This window comes from Nipponia nippon, unplaced genomic scaffold (assembly GCF_047370975.1).
Source record: "Nipponia nippon isolate SJK-2023a ecotype South Korea unplaced genomic scaffold, ASM4737097v1 scaffold_16, whole genome shotgun sequence".
NCBI classification, from domain to species: Eukaryota; Metazoa; Chordata; class Aves; order Pelecaniformes; family Threskiornithidae; genus Nipponia; species Nipponia nippon.
In genome coordinates, this window is record NW_028262332.1 from 9,213,401 (window position 1) to 9,236,206 (window position 22,806).

At 47.4% G+C, this 22,806-nt stretch overlaps 1 protein-coding gene across 3 annotated transcripts in view; it reads left to right on the forward strand.

Moving 5' to 3' along the window:
* Positions 1 to 22,806, forward strand: part of COL5A1 (collagen type V alpha 1 chain) — a 180,884-nt gene that overhangs the window by 128,544 nt on the left and 29,534 nt on the right. For all 3 annotated transcript variants that reach the window (XM_087752785.1, XM_087752786.1, XM_009476995.2), the window contains 15 exons: positions 573 to 626; positions 1,248 to 1,292; positions 2,479 to 2,532; positions 4,899 to 4,943; positions 6,514 to 6,567; positions 8,574 to 8,618; positions 9,755 to 9,808; positions 11,478 to 11,585; positions 12,204 to 12,257; positions 13,529 to 13,582; positions 18,123 to 18,167; positions 18,515 to 18,568; positions 19,506 to 19,550; positions 20,629 to 20,682; positions 21,273 to 21,326. In XM_087752785.1, coding sequence (XP_087608911.1) covers positions 573 to 626; positions 1,248 to 1,292; positions 2,479 to 2,532; positions 4,899 to 4,943; positions 6,514 to 6,567; positions 8,574 to 8,618; positions 9,755 to 9,808; positions 11,478 to 11,585; positions 12,204 to 12,257; positions 13,529 to 13,582; positions 18,123 to 18,167; positions 18,515 to 18,568; positions 19,506 to 19,550; positions 20,629 to 20,682; positions 21,273 to 21,326 — 819 coding nt within the window. The remainder of the gene's footprint in view (positions 1 to 572; positions 627 to 1,247; positions 1,293 to 2,478; positions 2,533 to 4,898; positions 4,944 to 6,513; positions 6,568 to 8,573; positions 8,619 to 9,754; positions 9,809 to 11,477; positions 11,586 to 12,203; positions 12,258 to 13,528; positions 13,583 to 18,122; positions 18,168 to 18,514; positions 18,569 to 19,505; positions 19,551 to 20,628; positions 20,683 to 21,272; positions 21,327 to 22,806) is intronic.

A 22,806-nucleotide genomic window follows, 5' to 3' on the forward strand; every position in this document is an offset into this window, starting at 1 on the left:
ATTAAATTAGATTTGCTAATTGCTTTTTAGCCTGGTCTAGATTCCTATCAGAGCCTGTGAAAACCACAGAGGGTATCTTCCTACAGCAAATGGCTGTTAATTTATTATAATTTCTGATGGAATTACACATTATTTCCCTATGAAAGATCAAACATTTTCATTGAGATGTATGTTGTTCTAATGAATATCAAAATATGGTAATTTAACTGAGGGGGAAAAAAAAAATCTTTATGTGCCTCGTACTTTGTACTAATCGGATGAAATGGACTCCCTGCAGAAGAGCCAATGCAAAGCCGGGTTGTGTTAAAGCCCTGCTCAGCTCATTTGGGCCGCATGTCCATGCAAAGAAGTGAGTGTGCCCTGAAATAACTTCACCCCTCCCTATCCCGCTGCGGAGGGAAGCTGTTTCCCTTTCCCAGGAGCTCTCGGTTACTGGCGGTGGGTTAGAGAGGGTGTCGAGATGCTGCGAGAGGGTGCGGGGCTGTGCCGGGGACAGGAGCTGCGGTGCCCAAGGAAGCACCGGCTCCGCTCTTGCCTCTCCTGCCTTCAGCTCTGCCTTTGTCTCCTCGCAGGGTCCTCAAGGTGAGCCGGGTCCCCCAGGACAGCAGGGTAACCCAGGTGCTCAGGTAAGAGGAAAACGCCTTTTCCATGGGTAGGAAAAAGAATGATAATTTCAAACAAGCTTCACTCCCCCACCAGAGATGAGACAAACAATAAGGGGATTTGCTGGGAATTGGCTTGACGATAAGTCCTGGCCTAAAATCTTCCTGAAAATGCCCCCAGTTTCAGATTCCCCTGGTTCTCACCTGGCTTTTGCTGCCATGATGCAAAGCCAAACCCAGGTCCAAGCAGTCTCTTTGGCCATGCCACATCTTGTGGCTCATGCCTGATTTTTAGCATCCCATGGTCCAGTTGCTCCGGAGCCAGATGGGTAATACAGATGTCCAAGCCTTGCTGTCAGCCTTCTCCACGGCTCTCAGTAAGTCTTGCCCCTCGGAGCATCTCCGTTTCCATCCTGGGGATGAGTCTGGCTGCACACAGCAGAGCAGTGCAGCTCTCCTGAGGAGGCATGCCGTGCAAAAATGAAATTTTATCGTCTCTCGCAAGACATTTTGAGAATGAATGGAACTGGGGAAATCCCCAGCCATCACAGGCACCAGAATGATCCTCAGCTGACGCACTGCCAAAATGCATTTGGAACGAATAACTTGCTCCTTAATGACCCTATTTTTTTTTTCTTTTCACAGGGTCTTCCAGGTCCACAAGGCGCGATCGGTCCCCCAGGAGAGAAAGTACGTTTAAATACTGCAGCTCTGACTTAAGACAACTGTTGCCATTAATATGCATTTGCTACTTCAGCTGCTCCTTTGCCCCATATGCAACATCTGTTTGCAGCCGTGTCTATGAAAGTCTAATGTGTCTCATTCCAAACAGAAGAGAGACAAGAAAGCACGGTTTACCTCTAATTCATAATATTTGTGTTCATTTCCTATCTTAAGAGAAACATTTTGAAGGCAGCCTGTGGTAAAACACTAGGAGAGGAGAGGATTGAAAATTGTCTTTTTCTGTGGGCTAAATGCCTGGAAGTCTGGGCAGGATGGTAATTGGGAAGAGCCCGTGGATTTGGCTCGCTCGGCTGAGATCCCCTCCCTCTGCCTGCTCCCTGCCTGCCTGCGCCGGCTCTCCCTGATTTTCCACTGCCGTTAACGTGGGGTAGGTGCTGGCCGCGGTTGCTCCCAGGCAGCCCTGGGACCGTCAGGATTTAAACAAGGGGAACAGTTTTGCCTACAGAGCATCATTTCTCCTGGCGTTTGCTCGCCTCCCGTTGAGTAGGGACACAGGAGAATCCCCCGCTTGTGTTGGCAGCCTGGGGCAGACTCAAATTATTGATAATTCTCCTGAGAAGGAGCATATTAGCAGTTCTGCCAGATAAAGGGCGCTTGGATTTCAGTGCCGAGTCACACACTCACAACAGCAGTGGCAGAAATCAGGGGGTTGCTTAATTAAAAAGGTAATCATTGAACGGTGTTAAAGGAGCAAGCACAGTCAATTGAGGCAGCTCCGTGCTTCCTTTGCCAGTTAATCACCTTGCCATTTGTCACTAACGAATGGGCATTTCTCAGTCCAGTGAGCCCCATAGTCTGATATCCTCAAACTTGTGCTTATACACACATGCAGCATCGCGCCCTTTCGGTAGGACAGCAGCTTGATGCCTCGTGCCCCAGCATCTCCCGTTGAGCTCTCATCTATATCGTGTTTGTGTGAGCTGCTGGCGCTAACGCTGCAGCATCCCAGGATGCTGGAACAACTCTGCCCACAGAAATAAGCAGACTCCTGCAAGTCACGACAGCTTTTCCAACAGCCTCACCTGTCTGTGGCCTTTCACAGCTAGGAAAAGCAAGAAATGTGAAAAGCCCCGTCCTCCAACGCTCTGAAGACTCTGAGCATTGCAGCTGTTGTGTTTTTGTTTGTTTTTAGGGGCCGCTGGGCAAACCCGGTCTTCCTGGCATGCCTGGTGCAGACGGTCCTCCGGTAAGTCGTCCTCTCCTGGGTGTCTGCTTGGCGCCAGGGCTGCGGGGCCTGATCCTGCACCCATCCACCCTGGGGTGCACCATGGGCTTGGGAAGTGTGTGAGCCTGCAAGGTCAGGCTCGCCATGCCCACGTTTCGGCTGGATTGAAGGGTTTGAGTTTGAGAAGCCTTATCCCTGCTCCAAGCTTTGCTCGCCCTCGCAGTGCAGCACTAGGTACTTCTCACCATCTTCTTGGGCTTCTTTTTCCCCTCCTTCTGTTTCTCCTCTCTGTTTTACATAGGTTGGCAGCTCACCAAGGTAGGGACGGTCTCCTGTGTGTGTGGTTATGCGTACCGCAGCACTAGCACGGTGTGGTCCTCATCTTGCTCGGGGCCGCTGGGCACTGCTGCAGAACGGTGATAAGAACAGGTTGAAATTGCATGTCAGTGTTGTAGTCTTGCAGCTGCCTCCTAATCCTACTTTAAACATCATTTGCTTCTTGCTCTGGAAATTGTTCTTAAAAATCTCTGGCCTTTAAACCTGAACTCATTTTTACACACCTTAGAAGCACCTGGTTTTAAGAGTGACAAATGTAAAATAGTTTCATTGCACTAATGTAAATGCAGAGCGTGGAAAAAAAAAAAATTACATTTCCCACCCTGGGATTATCATTCCTACAGAGGGCATTTCGAACATTCGTACAATTGTTAGCTGAGTCAACAGAACAGCTAAAGCAAAGCCCAGAACATCTCTAAGGCTGTAGCTTTCGATGTGAAATTCCTACAGCCACCTCCAGGGAAGTTCAGCTGGAGAAGACGCCAGGTCTATTTTTATGCAGACTGAAGGCTGCTAAGACGGGCAAGCTGAGCACGTGTGGGTGTGCGTGGACACAGGTCCTTTGCCACAGGTAGCCCTGTAGTTTGCAGACGGTTTGTAGGTTTGTAAGCATATGAGTTGCTCTTTCCAAGGACAAAAACCGGCCAATGTTCTCTTTCTAGAAATTGGTCTTGGAAGATATCTGAAAATCCCTGAGGGCCTGAAGCATCTCGCTGCGAAAGCCAACCAAGTTACTCATCAATTTTTGATCTTAGTAGCAGTAATGGAGACGGGCATTTTAAAAATGGTGATGATTTAGTGCAGAGTGGACAAAGGCTTTTGAAATCTTGCGTGACTTCCATTTTGCCTCCCCTGGGGTGCAGAGAGACATCAGGAGCTGAAGGCAGGCACAGTTATATGACCACATTTGTGCACTGATGCTCTTGGTGCCATTTAAACTCACAGAACAAATTCAGATTGCATTTTCCTCCTACATTTTGTTGATGTAAAAATGACAGCTGTCATTTTGTTTCTTTATTAAACTAGCTTGTTTTATGAAATCTGGCTTGGCTGACATTCCTGTTCTGAAAATACTCTTATGATTTTCCTTGTTATATTGGTAGAAAGTAATTTGTATATTTAGAGAAGAGTTCGTAAGTAAAGAAACCATTGAGTGCAGAAGGTTTTAGTGGCTTTAGAGCAGCTGGATGTGCTTTCATCATTTGTATAAAATAAAAGGTCCCTGTGTGTGCAGCAAGTGCCCTTCTTGGGGGCTTATTGCTTATGTACACACGTTGCCAACCAAGGAGTTGTCTTCCATCCCAGCTCCATTTTAGTTCTGACAGTGGGGAAATCAATGCTAAAAACTACTTTTGTGGATTTCCCCCATTTCTCACTAATCCTCCAAGCTATATCTGAGGCAATTCACACTTTTGTTTTCTACTGACTGCAACCCCAGCAAAAGGCTTCTAAAGTCTATGAATGAGAATGTGTTGGAAACTCTTGGATGTTGAGTTATTCAGCATCAAATCCCATGAGGAATGCCTGGCCAGCATCCAGCCAGCCGCCGTCTAGTGGGGTTGCAGGTTAGCTGAGCATTTGTCATGAGATCTTGTAATGGACTCTAGGAATTAGGAAATTAATGAGGGGGTCTGACCAGTCTGGGCATCTTGTGACCTTCACAAGTTTGCTAACGCACGGAGTTAATTTTATCTGTTTTCCTATCTGCAAAATTTATATGCTGCTTGCTGCTGAACTCGCTGAGGTGTTCTAATATGTGAAGAATATTGTAAAATGGTTGTGCTTCTCTGTTGAAAAATGGCGAAGGGTAAAAGTATAAGTAACCAGGTAGAATACCACCAAGGACCCAAATGCTGCTCTCTTCCTTTTGGGGAAAGCTTAGTCTTGCAAGTAGGCTTCAGGGGGGCTACTTGTATCAACAAGAGCTTCCTGGAGAGCAACTGTGCTCCGAAAAATAAATCATAGCTGCCTGAGCGAGCTTGTTGGCTTCTGAAGCGTTAGATGTACACTAAACCTATTTCCCCTCTTCTCTTTGTCTCTTTTATGAATAGGGTCATCCTGGCAAGGAAGGTCCTCCTGGAGAGAAGGGGAGTCAGGTAGGTGTCAACAAGACCCTCGTCACCACTAAGGGGAAGGTTGCGGTAGCTGGGTGGAGACGGATCTCCGTGGGGCTCCAAGGATGGCTGGGCAGCCAGGGACTGTGGGTCAGTGGAGGTGGCAAGAAGCAAACCCTGTTTAAATTTGAAAGCTGAGCCCAGCTTTCATCTGTTTGGGAGTCTCTTCTGGTGCTTGGGCTGGTCTTTTCTCAACTTCTTTCAGCTTTCCTGGCAAGCAGCACTCTGTAGCCCGGCAGACATGAAAACCAAAACTGTGAAGGGAAGCCTTCTCTTAATTGGATACAAATAAATATCCTTTGTGGTACAGGGAATGCAGAAAATAACTTTCTATATTCCTAGTCTTCCTCTTTCTTCCTCTCCCCCTCAAAGTCCCTCTTTAACAATATATTTAAGAATATTGCTGGAGGCTGGAGTCCTTGAATTACGCAGTTGTCCGCCTGTCTGGGAGATTTACCATCTGCATTCCCGCTGTGTCCCATTCAGTTGAAAAACATTACATTTGTCAAAAGTCTTTGATTAGAGCGCGGTCTGGTTTGATGGACGTCCGCTTGAGCCTTCCTTGTGTGCTGCACGGAGCACAACCCACGGCCGCAGCCGTTTGTCTGGCTGGTGTCACGCGAGGCTGAAAATTCAAACATTGGCCTCTGCAGAATGTGAGAAGCCAATAAGCGGTCGTGCGGGCACGCTCCCTATGCTGGGAGACGCTTAGCAAATGTCAGGGATGTGATCTCGGAGCGGCGCTGGTGCTGCAGTTCTCCTCCAGCCAATGCTCTTGCGAGGTCCAGGAGGCTGGTGGACCCATCGGCTCCATCTGGCTGCCAGGCTGGAAAAAATGGTCTGTCTCAGGCTGGGAGAAGCGGAAGGGTGTTTGTTTAGTTAGGGAATTGAGTAAAATGAAAACCAACTGCGTTCGATAAAGAATGTGATTTATTTGCAGGCAGCAAGGGTGGGAAGGAGAGTTTTTGCAGGGTGCATATCAGGCACCATGTCTAGCACAGCTTGTGGTGTCCCTGGGGATTTGCAGCTTTCGGTGCCAGAAAGGAGCTTTGTGAGCATCTCCACTCCCACACAGCTGAGGCCGAAGGCCATCACCCTGAGGCTTGTGCCTCAAGCAATAATTCCTCTCTGTGATCATCATCATCATCACAAGCTCTGCTGCGTTACTGCAAAACCAGGATGGTTTGGAAGGGGGGAGACAGCAGAACATGTTCTTCCTTTCTCAGAGAACTTGTTTTCTTTAATCCAACACACAAGTCGTCAACCTTTTGTATAAATCCCCTTCCTAACAAGTTGTCGCTATCCTGACTCTTCTAATCCTCCTTTCCTATCATACCGATCTTTGAGTTGGCTCAGCGCAGTGCACCTGCTCGAGGTGATGTTCCTGTAGTGCGCTCTGCTATTTTGAGCTATTTTCAGGTGGCCGCTGCCACGTCCACCTGATCTGAAGCAGCCAGATGGCTGGAATATTTGTTTTCCACACACTCCTCTATCGCTGCACCTTTGTGTTGATTTTTGATGTGTTTTTCTTGTTGGCCTTTTTTCACCTCAGGGTCCACCAGGTCCTCAGGGCCCCATCGGTTATCCGGGACCACGCGGAGTCAAGGTAAGGAGGATGCAGAAACAGTGTCCATGGCATTGCTTGTTCAACTCCAGTTCTGCAGCTTGTGCTGGAGGTGGACACTGCCAGTGGGCACGGATGCCCTACCAGGGCACTTGGGGCCACCTCAGTGACGAACTGTATTTACCGCTCGAGCGAGCCTTGGTCCAGTGTCTTCTCTCAGGCCGTGAGGATTACAAGTCCCCTGCTCTCCAGTAACCCCTCTTAGCATCGTTCAGTGCTTTGGAGAGATTTCTCTTTTAATTCTTTGTGAGCATGGCTCAGTCCCATTCCAATTGTTTCCAGTTTACAACCAAAGTAAATCTTAGCCAGAATGTGAAAACTTTAACAAGGCTTGTTAATAAAACAAAATAGCCTATTACTACAACAAAGCAAGCTTTTCATGCTCCTGATCCAAAACCTTGTTAGACAAAGCTTGTGCGTCTCAGCAATGTGCTTTTTCAAAAACTAGACTGAATTCCAGCTCTTCCCTCGCTCCTGCTGCCTGCAGTGCTTGTATGCTGATAAGAAGGCGGTGGGTATTTTTTTCCCCATTCAGCTCTAGCTATTATGCCCATCAAGATGTATTAGTTCAGGTGCAGATGCATCCTGCATCCCAAAGGTCCGATGAATCTGCAGGGATCTGTGCTAGCAGATACAAACACAGCTTGGGGACCACCTATAGGTGATGTTAAGCCCTCTTAAACCCCCTTGTATATTTTTTCAATAGCAGAAACCCATTTGCTGTTCTGCCTTCAAAATTTAAGCAGGACGTATTCAGCCAAAGCAAGCTTTCATCTCATTTCTTGCAAGGTTGCAGATTGAGACGTAGTGGTCCATTAGGGAATGGTTTGCTGTTGTGTTTACCGCTAAAGTGGAACTGTTCCACATTAGAATGATCTAGAGAAAGTGTGTCATGCACCAAACCCATAGTGCGTACAGACAAGGTTTTGCTTCCTACAAGCAGTGTTGTATTAACTGCACAAGCCTCCAGTTTGGAAAAAAAATGTGTCTCAATGGGTTCACAGCTATAAATAACTTTCAGATCTTGCCTCGCTTACCAGAACCCTGTCCTGCTGCACAAATTTTGACATACTTCTAATTATACTTTTTCTTGACATGCTAAAGGGAAGAAAAAATTTAAAATACCCCAAGCAAACTATTATTCCTCAAAAAAGAAAGCTTCCGACTTTTATTGTAAGAGTTGCATTGCACAGTACAGCTGGTGTAGATACCTGCGGGTGATGCTTTATCCCAAGAGGCAGGATAGATGGGAAGCGTGGGTGTCCAACAGGTTTGGGCTGGTGGCATAGCAGGGGGCGGATCCTGACCTCACTCAGCACCTCCACACTGAATACTATGCCTTGGTGAAGCTTTGGAGGGCTTCTGCACCGTGTCACAAATGCCCACACCAGTCCTGTTACTTTTTTTTCCCTCCTTTTGGTGCCTAAAGGTACTTTAAAAAAAATAGTGCATGCACAGAGGTGGTAAAAAAGAGCCAAGCTTAACCTTTGGGCATGTTAGACATGGTGCTGCTACCTGCTGCAGAGCAGCGTGGAAATCTCTGGCTACGTACTCAGAGATTTTAAAATGGCTTCACCTCCCAAGTGTCCATGCACAGCTTGAGCACTGTTTTTTCTGTGAATACTCAAGTGAACTCAGCATGCTGGCAAGGCATTTGTGGAAATGTTTTTTTGGAAAACATACACAGAAAAACTTTTCACGGTGCGTTTTATCCCTGGAAGGATAACTCCTGGGCAGGGAATGGGCAGAGACCACCAACCCTACCTGCCAAATCAAGCCAGCAGGGGTTTGTGACTGTCAGGTACTCACTGGTGATGCAAAAGCCAGACGTCAGCGGCTGATATTTGATTAGCAATATGTTTAGGAACATCACAGTTTGCAGAGATACCATTGTCAACATCAGAGGAAGCAAAAATTGCTGTGATTAATGATTCTTCACTCTTAAGCTTACCTATACCCTTGTAACTTCTTGTTTTATCTTCTGCAAGGGAGCAGATGGTGTTCGTGGACTGAAAGGCACCAAAGGTGAAAAGGTGAGTTAACACTGCACATTTGGATTGATTTTTTATACAGCCTCTGAGCATTTTTGCAGACTGGTCCTGTAAGATGCTCCTGGTGACATTTTCTCCTGCACAAGGGGTTTCTCTTAGACAAGTGGGGACTGAGCACCCACAGGACTGGTAACCTCTTTGTTTTCGGAGCGGGTGCAGGCTGGGTACCTGCTGTGAGATTCTGCCATGCCTTGGCTTAGACCTGGCAGTAATCGAGCTGCTGTGGTGTGCTCAAGTTTTGAGCTGTTTGCTGGGGCAGCTGTTACTGATAGCTCAGGGTCCAGTGTCGGGATGATCTCCTCCTGGCAAAATTTGCAGCTTGAGTCACTGAATGGAGCTGAAGGGTTTGTGGTGTGTTACAGCTGGATAGCGGCGTATGGGATATGCTGCCCAGCCCGGTCATCAGAGCAGCTTGTGAAATCCCAGTCAGTAAGAAAGTCAACACAGACTGTCTCTGCATGTCTCAAAGATGCAGTTGGTTTCTCCCAGATGAAGAGCCGGAGATGGAGAAAAATCTTGCCCGGTCCCATAAAGAGATCCATTTTCCTTTGTTCCTGTCCCTAGCAATTTGGCAGCAAAGCCCGCAGTTTTAGCTAGGGAATCCTGGCAGGGACCTTCCAAACTTTAAAAGTCTTTCTGGGAGCTGTGTCTTCATTGCCTATGAGAGATTTGCTGTAGGATGAAATACATTATTGATTTGAGCTCTGCAATTAAACCTTCTTGGCTGAAAGAAATATTGCCACTGTCCTAGAGGTTGCCTCGAAACATAGTGTAAAACATCCTTCATGAACGTAAAACCAGTTGTGCTTCAGAAATAATTGGTTCCCAGTACTGGCAAGGTGTTGTTATCCACATCAAGCAAGATTTGTGATCTTGACTTGCAGCCAGGACGGGGTGTAGGGAATACTTGCTGTGATCCCTCAGGGACCTCGGCGGTCGCAGCCTGGCTGGGTTTCCATGCTTGCACACCAAAGACTTACAGAAGCCAGAGTGATGGGCGGTCAGGGACCTAATCTTGTCCTCCCTAGGTAGGGGCCATACAGTGAGGCTAGAGAAGCCTTTTCTCTTCTTTTCCATCTATACACCTTCTCTGTTTTTTTCCTCTCTCTGTTATTTAGGGTGAAGATGGCTTCCCTGGCTTCAAAGGTGATATGGGCATCAAAGGAGACCGGGTAAGAGCCTATGACCGATGTGATCTTGTAGTGCTTTGCCTTTCAAGCCCGTATGTTATCATGCAAATGTGGCTTGGGGAGAGAGACTTTTGTCAGAGTCCTTCTGGCATGTCTGATCTCGAGGCAGGAATGCAGGAATTTGATGTTCACCTCAAGCACAGCAGTTGTAAATCCCTAAATTTGCTAGTCCCACCTTGAAGGTAAAATAAAACTGAGTAATAATCGAGGGCCCTGTCTTGCTGCTTTGACTGCTAGGAATACTGTGTGATCCAGCTGTGTCATATTTATTTCCAGTATCTCTTTTCCCCCGTAATATTACATCTAGGGTCTGGTAGGCATCTTTATTTGCTGAGTTTGATGTGCTTCCATACCATCAACATGAAGTCTAAAGTTACTGGGAACATGCTCTAATGGAAACCAAAGTAATGCTGCGGAAACCGCCAGGGGTGGAGTGTTATATTAGACTCACATCTTTGGCGGCAGGGCATGGTGCCTGGTCACAAAAGCTTTTAAAAATCAGGGGAACACACAGACCACCCGAAACCCCAAGTCACACTCAGATGCAGGCAGCGGCTGCAGCCCATGGCTTTGCAGTGCATCTGTCCGTCCTTCGCATCCAGCCCTTGGGGACAGGGGGCTGTCTGTGTCCCCTCTGAGTGATGCGTCACTGGGGCTTAATGTCCCCCTGAGCTCTGAAGCCCTCCCAGGGATCAAGAGAGCTTTGCAGTCGTTCATCCCTGTGTTTAAAGGAAAAATGAATGCCTTGTGTGAAGGCTTGTAAAAGTAGAAATCAAATCCTCCATTTCTCCTGGCGTTTAACTGTGTAACTGAACGGTTAAAGCAATTGGGCACTTCCCCAGACCCCACTTCTTGCCAAGGAAGAAGGACCAAAGGTATCTCAGGGAGGTGACTCCTGTCCTCGCCAATGCAGATAGACATAAGCTCCTTCAAACAAAGCTCGCGACTCCAGTTCCCACCAGCGAGCTCTTTGCGTTTTATGATGAGCAATGAAAGGACAAGGGGTACTCGAGAGCCTTGCGGATAAATCTGCGTCCAGCCAGGTTCTGGTGCGTGAGAAGGCGGCTGCCTGTGTTTGCAGCGTGGAAGCATCTCCTGTTACCCTGCGTGACAAAATGACAACTGTTGTTTTGTGTGCCAGAGCCTGCAGTCTCACAACAATTCACGTTAATAGCTCGGTCCTCTTGGCTCTCAGATTTCCTGATGATTTTTGGCACAAAAGCTCCAGCCCAGTCTTTCTTCTCCAGTTGCCTGGTTCAACCCTCAATTAAACACTTCCCAGGCTTGCCTGCACATCAAACTGCGATTTGGGAAGCGGGAAGTGGGTAAAAGGCAGCTTTGCAATCAGAGCTAACGAAGGCTGTTTCGGTGGAGAGGCTGTGTGTAGATGGGATAATTGGGCCACGGAAAAAGGCGGCTGTTGTGGGATATAATGGCCAGGCTGTGTGAATGAAAGCTTGGTGCTCTAATAACGCTGTGCAATTTACTCAATGACAGTCTCGTCTGAGCTTCTCGGTGAAGACCAGCTTTCTCCAAGAGTTGCATTAGCGGCTCTGTGGAGTATCTGATTGCAGCCGTGAGGGTATTGCTGTCAGCAAACCCGGGGTCTGGGACCTGCCTGCCCCATCAACGCTTCTCTTGTGATTAACAGGGGGAAATTGGACCTCCTGGTCCCCGAGGTGAGGATGGTCCTGAAGGTCCCAAAGGTCGCTCTGGCCCCAATGGAGATCCTGGTCCTCTTGGTCCTGCTGGAGAGAAGGTGAGTCTCAAGGATGGAATTGCCCAGGGATGTTTTATAGGAAAACCCACTTTGGGTGTCTCGGGTGGGTGGCCGAGGCAGTGCCTGAGTAGGGGGGGGTTCAGTTTTAGGGCAGAGGGATGAAGAGGAGCTACGGGAGCTTGGTGTGAAGGCTGGCCTGAGTTGTTAACACAAAGGCCAGAGGAGACCCGGGGGAGCTGGTTTTATTGCAGTGGTGTGACTTGAGTGCATTGAGACATTGGTCTCTTTGGGGTTATCTGCTTGGGTACAATGTCTTGAAAAAAAGACCAGAGGGAAAAAAATGGAGAAATTGAAAGTATCATGGAGTCCAGTCTAATTTCTAGGTGCATCCAGTGGAAAAAAAAAATAGCAAAAAATAACCATTCCCCACTAGGTCCCCAATCCATTTACAGTGGTCACTCTGGATCAAACCCACTGGGCTTCCCCCAGGGAGGGCCGAGGATGATCGCGGTGCCCCGACAGCTTTATTCCACCCATGTCACATCTGCTTTGCTCTTGATTTCTCTGTACTTGGCATCTCCCCTTTCTGCTGGTGCAAATATGAAGCTGCTCACAAGGTCTCTTGCCCATGCTAACACACTTCTATTTGTGTTTCAGGGAAAACTCGGTGTACCAGGACTGCCCGGCTACCCGGGCAGGCAGGGCCCAAAGGTAACTCGGCTGGGTCCAGTCCTTGAGAGGTGCGGGGTGTGCTGGGGAGCCCGCAGCTGCTGGCCGAGCTCCGATGGTGATGCCGTGCAGAGGGCTCGGTCCCCTGCTACCGGGACGAGGTGGAACAGCAGCGTTTCCCACCGTGCGGTCCCTCCTTCCCACCCGTGCAGGACAAATTTATAGATGGGTTACAACAGCTCCCAGCCCTTAGCTGGTGGAAATCAGTGACTGGTTCTGCATCGCTTCAGTCTCCTGCAAAGCGGTGGGAAGAGAGGCAGTGGGACGGGGCTGCAGCGTGCGAGGGCGTGCAGGGCTGTTTTGGTGCTGGATATAAACAGGCTCCATGTGAGCTCTTATGCTAGTAATAGGCATAATGGTCCTTCTCCTCGTATTATGTTTTATATCTTCAAAGCTCTGCACAAGTGTTAACTAATTAATTAAGGAGAATAGCTAATGAATCAGGGTCTCCCTGAAATTAAAATAAAACTGCCATTTGCAGATTTGCAAATGTCCTTTGCATCTTATCTACACGCCCACCTTCATTTTGGCTATTTTCAACTGTTCTTTTTAAATTAAAACTGCAAATTCCACTACATAGACTAAGGCTGCAGCCCACTTTTTACACGCCCTGGAGGCTTTGGGAACTTACGTTTTTGTTAACTTTTTTTTTAAGAATTGTATTTTATTATTCATGTTTATTGCTTAAAAAAAAACCAAACAGGCTTGTTTAACACTGGAGACATAATTATCTGCAAGAGATTGTTTCCTGGTTGTGGTGTTGATGGTTTATTTTTTAATTTGCATTTTATATCTGAGGTAGGGGGTTTTTTTGCATTTCTTTGAGAAATTCATATTTTAAAAGCAGCAGCAGCTATTCTCTAGGCACTTACATCAGAAAGGAACAAGCCAGGAGTTAAATTTTCATGTGCAACATAGTGACTTAGGAGCTAAAAACCAAAAGCCTGCCTGTTCCCCAGGCTCCCGGTACAACCATGGGCTTGGGCCTTTGCAGTGACTCCTAATGAGGCGTGGACTTTCTTTTTTTTTCTCTCGTTATTTTTGGATGAATTTAGTTTCTGAGGTCATTTCGGGTCTGTCTTTGGTTTTGTTTTTATTAAAGGAAGGTTAAAAAAAAAAGCATTAGGAGCAGTAGATGTCAGTAGGTGCTGGCTGGGGGTTATTCCAGGCCAGCGGGTACCTGGCGTGGATGGACAGAGCTGCTCCTTTCAGTGTCTTGAACCGCTCGCTCTCTCTTTGCTCTTTCCCCCAAGGGCTCAATCGGCTTCCCAGGATTTCCAGGAGCCAACGGAGAGAAGGGCACACGGGTAAGAGCCGCTTTGTCTAGCTGCTTTGCTGATTTTGTTTCTCTCCAAAGAAAGGGCCTTGGGCAGGAGCTGGGGAATGCTCCGTTGCAGGCAGCTGCTGGGCTGGTGCTCTGGTTGCTTTTGCACGAAGGGGTTGCCCAAAAAGGGTCACCCCACCGCTCGCATCCCAGGATGAGGCCCCCAGCACAGGGAGCGTGGGACCGGCGAGAGCCTGGAGCGGGCCAGAGGCTCCCGACGCCGGCTGTGGGGAGAGGAGGATGCCAGTAATAGCACAGGCAGCTCTGCAGACAGCAGCTTTCCAATTAAACACTGGAAATTTTTCCCTCAAGATATTTTAAGAGATTTCTCTGAACCTGAATCCTTCCCGCGCTGTCAGACTTTGCTCAGGGCATAAAGAGCTTTTTAATTAACAGTAATTATTAGAGATGGGTGAATCTGTTCAGAAGCAGCAAGAACCATGTTTAGCCTAACTTGAGATTCAAAACGCATAGCTGAAAACACTCTTACGAGTTCCTCCTTTTAATAAGCGGAGCTATTCTAAATTCATAAACACCCTTAAAACACGGGGGCTCCATCCTCCAGACGTGTCTCTACCTCTCACCCCCCCTCCGCAGACTTTGTTCCTGAGTGGGGATTGTCTAAATACACCAGTGACTTTTTTATTTTGTGGGAGACATGTTTGAATTAGGGGATTCAGAGAACAAACATAAAGTCATTTTCTGCACCAGCTCTGGTCACAGGGAAAAAAAGGAGGGAGTGAGGAGAGCAAGTGGAATTAGTTTCCTTTTTACTCTCATTTAAATACAAATGACTTCTAACAGATGTGTTTGATAGGAGCCCAGAAAATATAAATCACTTTGCATTGCATTAATATCATGCCACTGAAATTTGGTTTATATCCACCCCCCCCCCCTTTTTTTTTCCACTGAGTAATTTTCATTTTATTCTGAACTACAAATGCGGTGTCCTCTCCCCTCCCTCCGCTCCGGGCGGGAGGAGGGAGGCTGTGAATAAGGCAGCTGCCACGACAGCCTTGAATTCACCGTAGCCCTATAATTACCACCCGTCTTATCGAATATACAGCAATAAAATCTTTGGGCTGAATTTTTGGGTGGTGTAAAACAGGGCAGCGAGGCGGAGATGTGCTGCTTTGCATCCCTGAGCATCCTCATCCCTCTTGCTCCATCTGCTAATTTTATTCTGGTGGGATGGAGAGCCAGACCACTGGGATGGGAAACCTTGGAGGGAGTGGAGCAGTTACCAGGAGCTGGTCATGTGTAAGACTGGAAAAAACCCCTGAGGGTTAGGCTGGTTGAATTTTGGCAATGTCCAGCCTGAAAAGGATTGAGGGTGCAGGTGGGCTGGGAAGGGGCCCAGCTTCAGCACCAAGCAATGATGACAAGAAAAGGCAAAATCAGCCGTTTACTCACTTTTATTCTAAATGAGCCTTGTGCTCCTAGGGGGAGGCAGCAAGGACACTTAATTACACCCCCTGGCATGCTACACACATCTTCAGTTTAGGAATTGAAAAGGATATTTTGCATTTCAAGTCCAGGCTGGAAGGAGATGGGGCAGCTCCTGTTGTCCTGGCTCATGAGCTGAGAGGAGCCTGGTGGCCACTGTCCTGCTCCTGGGCCAGGTCAGGCTGCAGTGGGGCTGGCACCGCCATGCTGGGAGCCCCAAAACCTCTGGTGTAAAGGAAGGAGACAGGAATTTGGGGAGAAATTAGGGGGGTTTTGTGCATGGGGAGTAGGGACAGGGACGGGCACCCCAACCCCTAAAGGGGAACACACCTCTGTCAAATAGAAATGTTGGTTTATTTTATGGTAATTTTATTTTTTTTTCTCTCCAATGTATGATTGGACCATTTCTGCCATTTTACACCCAATCCAGCAGCTTGCACTTGTTTTATCAGTGTATTTGTATGCGAGGGAGAGAGGGGGGAGAGAGAGAGAGAAGATTTTCACAGACAAATCTCTCCTTTAGTAAAAGGAGCCCAGCTTGAAAATTTCTTAAGAATAGCAGAAATACTGATTTTCAGTAACTGTTTTGGTATCCTTTTTTTTTTTTTTTTTTGCTCCCAAGTATCCTATTTGAAATAAGTGAAAAACAATTGTATACAGAACGATAGACTGAGCTGGGATCACACTGCACAAACCAAATGGTGACCATCAACTTAATTTAAGCCTTGTTGAGCTAGACTTGATAAATCCCACTCTGTTTCTCCTGAGACAACTAAATTTGCTATTTTATGAGCGTGTCCACATATAGTCAAGAGTTTCTAAGATTTGCCTCTCCAGTGCATTGTGGAGTAACCCAATTTGCAGCTGAAACAACCAAAAATCATTTGTTTGTCTTTTCTTTTTACAAGGTATTACTATTACGCTATTCAACGCAGTTGTTTTATGTGTCCAAAATAATATGAATCACACGTTTATCTTACGATCGTCGTCATCATCTAGGAATGGAAATAAGCTTTCCAGCTCGTTATTTCAGCAACACGAGTAGTCTTCGCAAGTCCTTAAATAATAAAAACAAGGTGAAAACCAGAGGCAGAAGAGCAGTACCAGCAGATCCTGCCAGCGCGGGCAGCTGAATTTTGGTGCTGGCAGAGCCTGCAATGCTAATCCTCCCCAAACCTGAAACTGCAGCTTCTGGCTGTTCAGCTGCGCGAAAGGGCTGGCAAAGTTAAAAATGGGGGGAAAAAAAAAAGGATGTTGGTGTTCCTATAAGTGTGACTTGTTAAATATCACGATAGTTTTGGCGAGCGGCTGCTCGTTGCGGTGCCCGTTCTCGCCCAGCTGCCCGCGGATGGAGGCGAGCTTGGGTGAGCTTGCCTGAATGTTTTCAAAACCTGATCATAAAATCAATAGTTAGACGTGAATAAGTGGGATTATTTTTAGAGCTAATAGGCCTCTGCCATTAGCACAGGGTAATAGATCTTCCTGCTCGCCCGGTCTGACAGAGCCTGGGGGGTGCATGGAGGTACCGAAATCCAGACCATTTATTTGGGTGCCTAGAAAATAATCTGAATTTAGATGCCTTTCCCTCGGTATGCCTGTTTGAAAAATATAGGTCTGTGTACATTTACAGTGCTATATAAATTCTTCGCAACAGTACACAGTGCTGTATGCATGATTAATGATAGCAATAAGCAGAGGAAAATTTTGCTTAAAAATAGAATTGAAGAAGGAGAGGAGTATGTGGGGCTACCTGCAGGGAGGCGGCACATACTCCTCTCCACCTGCTCTGAATTTAGCCTCCTGTAGCTAAAGGAAAATCAGGGGGAGTACTTTAAAATTATTTTTGTAATTAATTAAAAAAAGTTATGCCAGCAGGGTTTATTAAATGGAGCCGCAGAACAAGGAGGATTCAGCAGGACTAATTTTAGTAGCTTGAAGGAAGCCGATTGTAAAGTTTTCCAGCTCCTGTTTTATGTTTGCCTGGTTAATGAGTGCCAAGTGCGAGAAGGCAGGATTGTGAGATGATGGATTTGGGGCAGAAAATGGCAAGTGATATTTTAAGCATTCTGCGTTCCTTGCATAGAAAGCAAGTCTTTCTCTTCCTTCCTTTAACAGGTGATTGGTAAAAATAGTGGACTGCAGGTCCAAAGGAAGAAAGTGAAACCTATGGGTATTTTTTTGGTAACTTGACACTAGCCAAAATAGTGTTTCCAGGGAGCAAGCTCTAGGCCATTAGTTTTCTCCTAGGTGCGGAGTAATGGAGCTTAATGTAATGCCAGATTTAGGACCCAGCCGTCTCTGTCTTTTTTCTGTCAGAATTAATCACAGTCCCCCATTAGAGGAAGCTGAGTGCATCTGTCAGATCTCATAAGCCTGCTGCTTTGTCGCTGCTGCAAAACAATGTCTTAAATTACTTGTTTAGCACAAAGTTCACAGAGATGAAGAAAGATTTGTAAATATGTGGGGCAGCTTAATTGGCTTGTCTGGCGTAAAATAACTGCTCAGAGCAGGAACCCTGCTCTGCTGCTGATATTCCTTAAATATTTAACAGTACAGGTCTTGTAACACGTGTGTGCATCGGTGTGAGCCAGCCTGCCCTGCTCCCGGCCGGTGCGAGGACCAGCCCTTCCCCACGACGGGAGCTGGGTGAAGGGACGAGCAGAGATCAGTGGGAAAAGGGATTGTAGGTTTTGGGGTGGCAGAGTTGAAGAGCTTTTTTGCTGGCTCTGGTGTGTTGGCTTTTTAAGGGACTGCATGGTCCGAGTGGGTGGCCTCATCTTTGAAAGTCTTTGTGGTGTTTTAAAGGACTTCGGATACTTCTTCTTAAGAGATTCCTTCTCAGATGGTAGATGTCATCTGGGCATTGGGATTACTGTCCAGACCTGCCTAAGCATTATAAATTAAAATAAATACAAGACTCGGACAAAAGTAAAGATGCTGTTGTCCTTTTCATTGCAAATGAGAACCAGAGAGGTTTTGGGGGCAGTTTGTGTGTAATAGGCTCTGCGGGTTCATCTGCTGTGAGCTCAGCCTGAGATGCTGGCTGCTAACTCCTCTTCATTTCTTTTTCATTCCAGGGGACACCTGGCAAACCAGGTCCAAGGGGGCAGCGCGGTCCAACGGTAATGATCCATTTCTTCGTTCTTGTGCATTTTGAAAGCTTGTTAAGACCAGGAGAAGGTGTGATCTGATTTCTGTCCTCACTGGGTAGGATCTGGCCTTCAGCAGTTAAAGCTAAGCAGAAGGGACACAGTGATTTGGGGCTGGGGCTCACCAGTGAACATGGTTTAAGGTCATAACAAGATCAGATCTCCAGTGCCAGTCATGAAGGCTCCTGTCATCCCGTTGCTGCTGGTGGGACGGCTGGTTGACTCAGTGCAGCTCAGGCTCTTGGGTGCTTTGCGTGATCACGATGCAGTGTTGTGGGTAGCAAGAAGGGCTAAAATGTCATATTTTATGTCTTTTTAAGGGTCCACGTGGGGAAAGAGGCCCTAGGGGAAGCACTGGGAAACCTGGCCCAAAGGTAAGGTTTCGGGGAGCCTATTGGAATTGCCCTAAAAAGTATTGGTATAAGAGACTGCCTGGTTCATTGCCCTCCGTTTCCCTTCTCTCCTGATATTCATTGCCTGGCTAAATGGCTCATAACCCACTTGTAAAGTATATGCATAGATCCTAAAAATGTGTTGGCCCACACTTCAGTAGGACATCAAGTGCATGCATGGATTAAGAGTCGTTGCAACCTGAAGAGGAAGGAGCACCCCCACGTCGGGGACCAGCACAACCCTACGATCCACTGACGTTTCCACTAAGCCCTATTTTTTGGTGTTTAAGTAGCATTTGAACCACCGCAGAAGCCTTAGGCTGTGCCATGGACAAAGGGGCACGTGTTGCTGCTGGGCTCCAGAACCTCACACCTTGCCGAGCCACTTAGCATGCACACCGAGCGCCTGCGATTGGTCACTGGGCAAAATAAGTATTTTTCTGCCAGCCAATCTGGAGGCACACTCAGCTCCAGAACCTGCTGCAGAGACCAATTCAGGGGCCATCAATCGCCAGGCATGATGGAAGCAAAGCTTTTGTAGTGAGACGTTGTCACTGCTGCACTGCCGGCTTTAAAAATAAATGTCTCGGATTTGTGTTGGCATGAATTTTTGATAAATACCTCATCTTTGTGGTGGCATTTATCTCTCAGAGGGAGGCCGTTATCTGGTGGAAATATCCTGAGCTCAGTGATGTTATCTTTCCTGTGTTTTTATTAAGCAATGTGGGGGGAATGAGCAGCTGCTCGTTTGTCACTGGATGCTGCTTCTGATACAGAATTATTCATAGAGGGGGGCTGGGGGAGCCGGTGGGGTGTGGTGTCACCGTGGGCTTGGTGCTATTTGAAGTCTTTGTGCACAGCGGCTGCAATAGTGATATATGTATTTTTAATGCTGTGTTGTTTTGTTTATTTGTAAAAGGGCAACTCTGGTGGTGATGGCCCCCCTGGTCCTCCTGGCGAAAGGGTAAGGCGAGCCGGTGGGGCTAAAGCAGGACTCATTCGTGTTCGTTTAACAAGGCAGATGAGGCGGGTTTGTAGGGCTGCGATGGTGCTGAGGATTTTTTGCAGCAAGTGTCCTACCGAGTACCTTGTTAAGCAGAGAGGGGTGGGCAGCTCGCTGGAGGCAGGATGCAGCTTGGCATACCTGGGGCAGCAAAAATCTGTTTAGAAATCCAAGGTGAAACGTGCTTGTGTGGAGAGAGGTCTCGCAAGTCAGCTGCAGCCCATAGGTCCTTTCCGAGCTCCCCAAGGAAGGCTCGAATGGGACCTTGGGTGTCCTGTGTAAGCATCGCTCCAGGGGAAAAGGGAAAAGTCACCCATGGGTTTTGTGCAGAGAACTAGAGCCCTGGATTTCTGGAGGAGGTGGTCCTCTAGGACCTCAGGCTGCTTTCTCCGGATTATACCACGCTAGGTGGAAAATACTGAAACAATGGGACTTCCATGATTTTAGTCTCAATTTCTGCTTTTTTTTTCCTGGGTTTTGTTTTGTTTGTAAATTTTCTACAAAACTGCCCAGGGAGGAAATATATGAAATTGGTACTTGCTTTGAATCTGCTGGTTGTGACCGCAGGGGCAAGGGGGGAGCTGCTGCTGGGGCCGCTCCGGGGAAGCAATGCTCTGAAGAGCATCAGCTGCCTGCGGCAGCGGTCCCAAGGCCACCAGCTCTCTTCTTTTTTCATTCCTACATGAGCTGGTAGCTCCCACGTGCTTTCAGTTGAGCTGGGATGGGAAAAGACCTATTTTTCGTAGCACTCGGAGGGAAAGGCACAGAGAGGTTGATAGCCCTCTTCATGTTTGCAGTGCTTTTTGCAGCTGGACAGGCCACTTGGTTAGACGTGCCTAGTGGGTCTTATCTCTCCGTGCATTTTTTTCAAGGGATGGCCCTGTGCTGCTGCATCTCGCACTTTGGGGCATTTCTTTAGGGTAGAAATAGCTGGCTTTCCGTATCTTTGTGCTCATCTGCTGTTCACACAGAGCTAGTATTTCATAATAAAGCATTATAGGTTCCTTAACCATGTTTTCTGGCTTGTTTTGCATCCCAGGGACCACCAGGGCCTCAAGGACCGACTGGATTTCCTGGACCAAAAGGCCCCCCTGTAAGTAACGCTCATTCTAGAACTTGCAAAGAAATACATAGTCTTTCCCATCCAGCTGTGATTGCCTGTGCCAGCTCAGTCTTAGCTGCTTCTCTGACAAGCGGAGACATACCCAATAAAAGGCATTTCTGAGAAATCATGATAATAACCCGACGGTTTAAGATTTTAAATAGCCAAGTAAATTGCAGCTGATTATAAATGTTCATTTCCTAATGACTCAATATCGCTAGGATCTTTCATGGTTGCTCTGTTCTTTATTTTCCCTCTGTATGCTGGGAGGACAGCACAACAGAGTAACACTTCTGTCTCTGCAATTATTATATACTGGTGGGGACCTCAGAAAGCTTTTTGGAGTGATTTCCTTCCCTGTGGTGAACAGCTCGCTCCTGCTCTGGACCTGTAAGATAAATCTTTCCTTTGGGAGATGCATGGGAAAGGGCCGTATCTTTTAGGGTTCTGAGCACCCCCATTTCACTGTAAAATGGATGGGAACAAATGCAAGGAGGCAAGCAGGGTTGATTCAGCCCTTATCACAGTTTTACTACTGAGCACTTGGTCATGTTTCTTCTCACTCTGGTTTTCTGCCATAGGGTCCTCCTGGGAAGGATGGATTGCCTGGTCACCCCGGACAGAGAGGAGAAACCGTAAGTAGCCAAAAATCTTGGGCAGATCATTAGTCCTGAGTCTTGTCTTGCTGGTTGGTTTTTCTAAACCCTTCTGTGCAGCTGGGGAGATGTGGCCACACATTTGTTTTCCCTGAGGTCTGTGTCTCTCCAGCTGCATGGGATGGTCTACGGGAAGCAGCCCTCTTCTGAGCAGGACAGGTCGGTCTAATGATTTCTGTGAAGGCTGTGCACCAACTCCTCTCTCTATGTCCCTTTAGTAGGTTGTGGAGGTCATGTGCATCATGTGTGGAGAAAATGTGAGCAGAGATGTAGTGATGCTGGTGACCAGCATCAGAGGCAGTTGGGTTTCTGCCGTGACGGGTGCTGCAAGAGGCAGCTCCTCGCGAGGTGGGAGGATGTTGGCTGGGGTCGAGTCTGGGTCAGCACCAGCACAAGCCAACACTTGGTGTGACTCTTGCTTTCACGAGGTGGAGAAGAAGCTGGGGGGTGATTTCCCAGCAGCCCCTGCAGCCAGGCTCTGTACCCCAAGGACTCGCCGAAGCTCTTGTCCCTTTGCCCTCCCAAGGGGGAAGTCTGTGCCCTTGCTCTTTGGAGTGTTACGGGTAAAGTCTGTGCTTTCATTCCCACTCTGTCCTTTGGAGATGTGCAGGCTTTACATCTCTCTGAGACATAACTGTAGGGCTGTGATAGCAGAGAATTTTCATGGAAGACGGGTTCCATCCTTTGTGAGCTCAGCTTTCTGCACCCAACTGCATTAGGTCAGGGGCAGTTTTATTTTCTCTGGAACCTGCAATGGGGAGAAATAAATGATTTTCACTTCTTGATGCACCATGCGGCCAGTGCCAAGAACTGTTGCATAGAGTTACAGAGAGAGTAAGAGTTACAGCCCAGTTTTGGCAGTGCCTGTTTTGAGAGGAAGGCAATTCCTGGCCAAGACAAGTGGTGTAATGGTTTTGCTCTAGTTTTTCTGTCCGCACCGGTTACTGCAGCACGCTTGTGTATCAGCCACTTGCCTTAGCACCTGAGTGAGAAGAGCATCTCTGCTGACGCTGCCTTTTAGCCAAAGCTACGCACAAGGTCCTCGTGAAGTTTTGCTTAAGCCCCCTCCAGCAATAATCCCTTGCTGCAACCCAGGGAGCGGCTCCTGGCTGTTTAGGTACCTCACTGTATCGTACGCATACTGCTTTGTCCATTTTAAAAGGTTTTGTTGCACAGATGTAATCATTGTTTCTCACCAAAGGAGAACGATGAGGCATGTGGAAGGTATGATACCCTGGCTGTCGTGCGTCTCCGGTGGTCTATTTTCTGCACCTTTTTTGCTTGAAGGATACCCTAAGCAAAAATGACTCTTCTGCCATGTATTCCTCTGCATGCAGTAATTGGTATTCTTCTGTTTGGCATTTTTGGGGATGTTTATTCTTTTTCCTTGGCTGTTTCCTTATTTGCTGTTGTTGGTTTGTCTCTCTCCCCAACACTGCATGCTGCATGTTAGCAGATA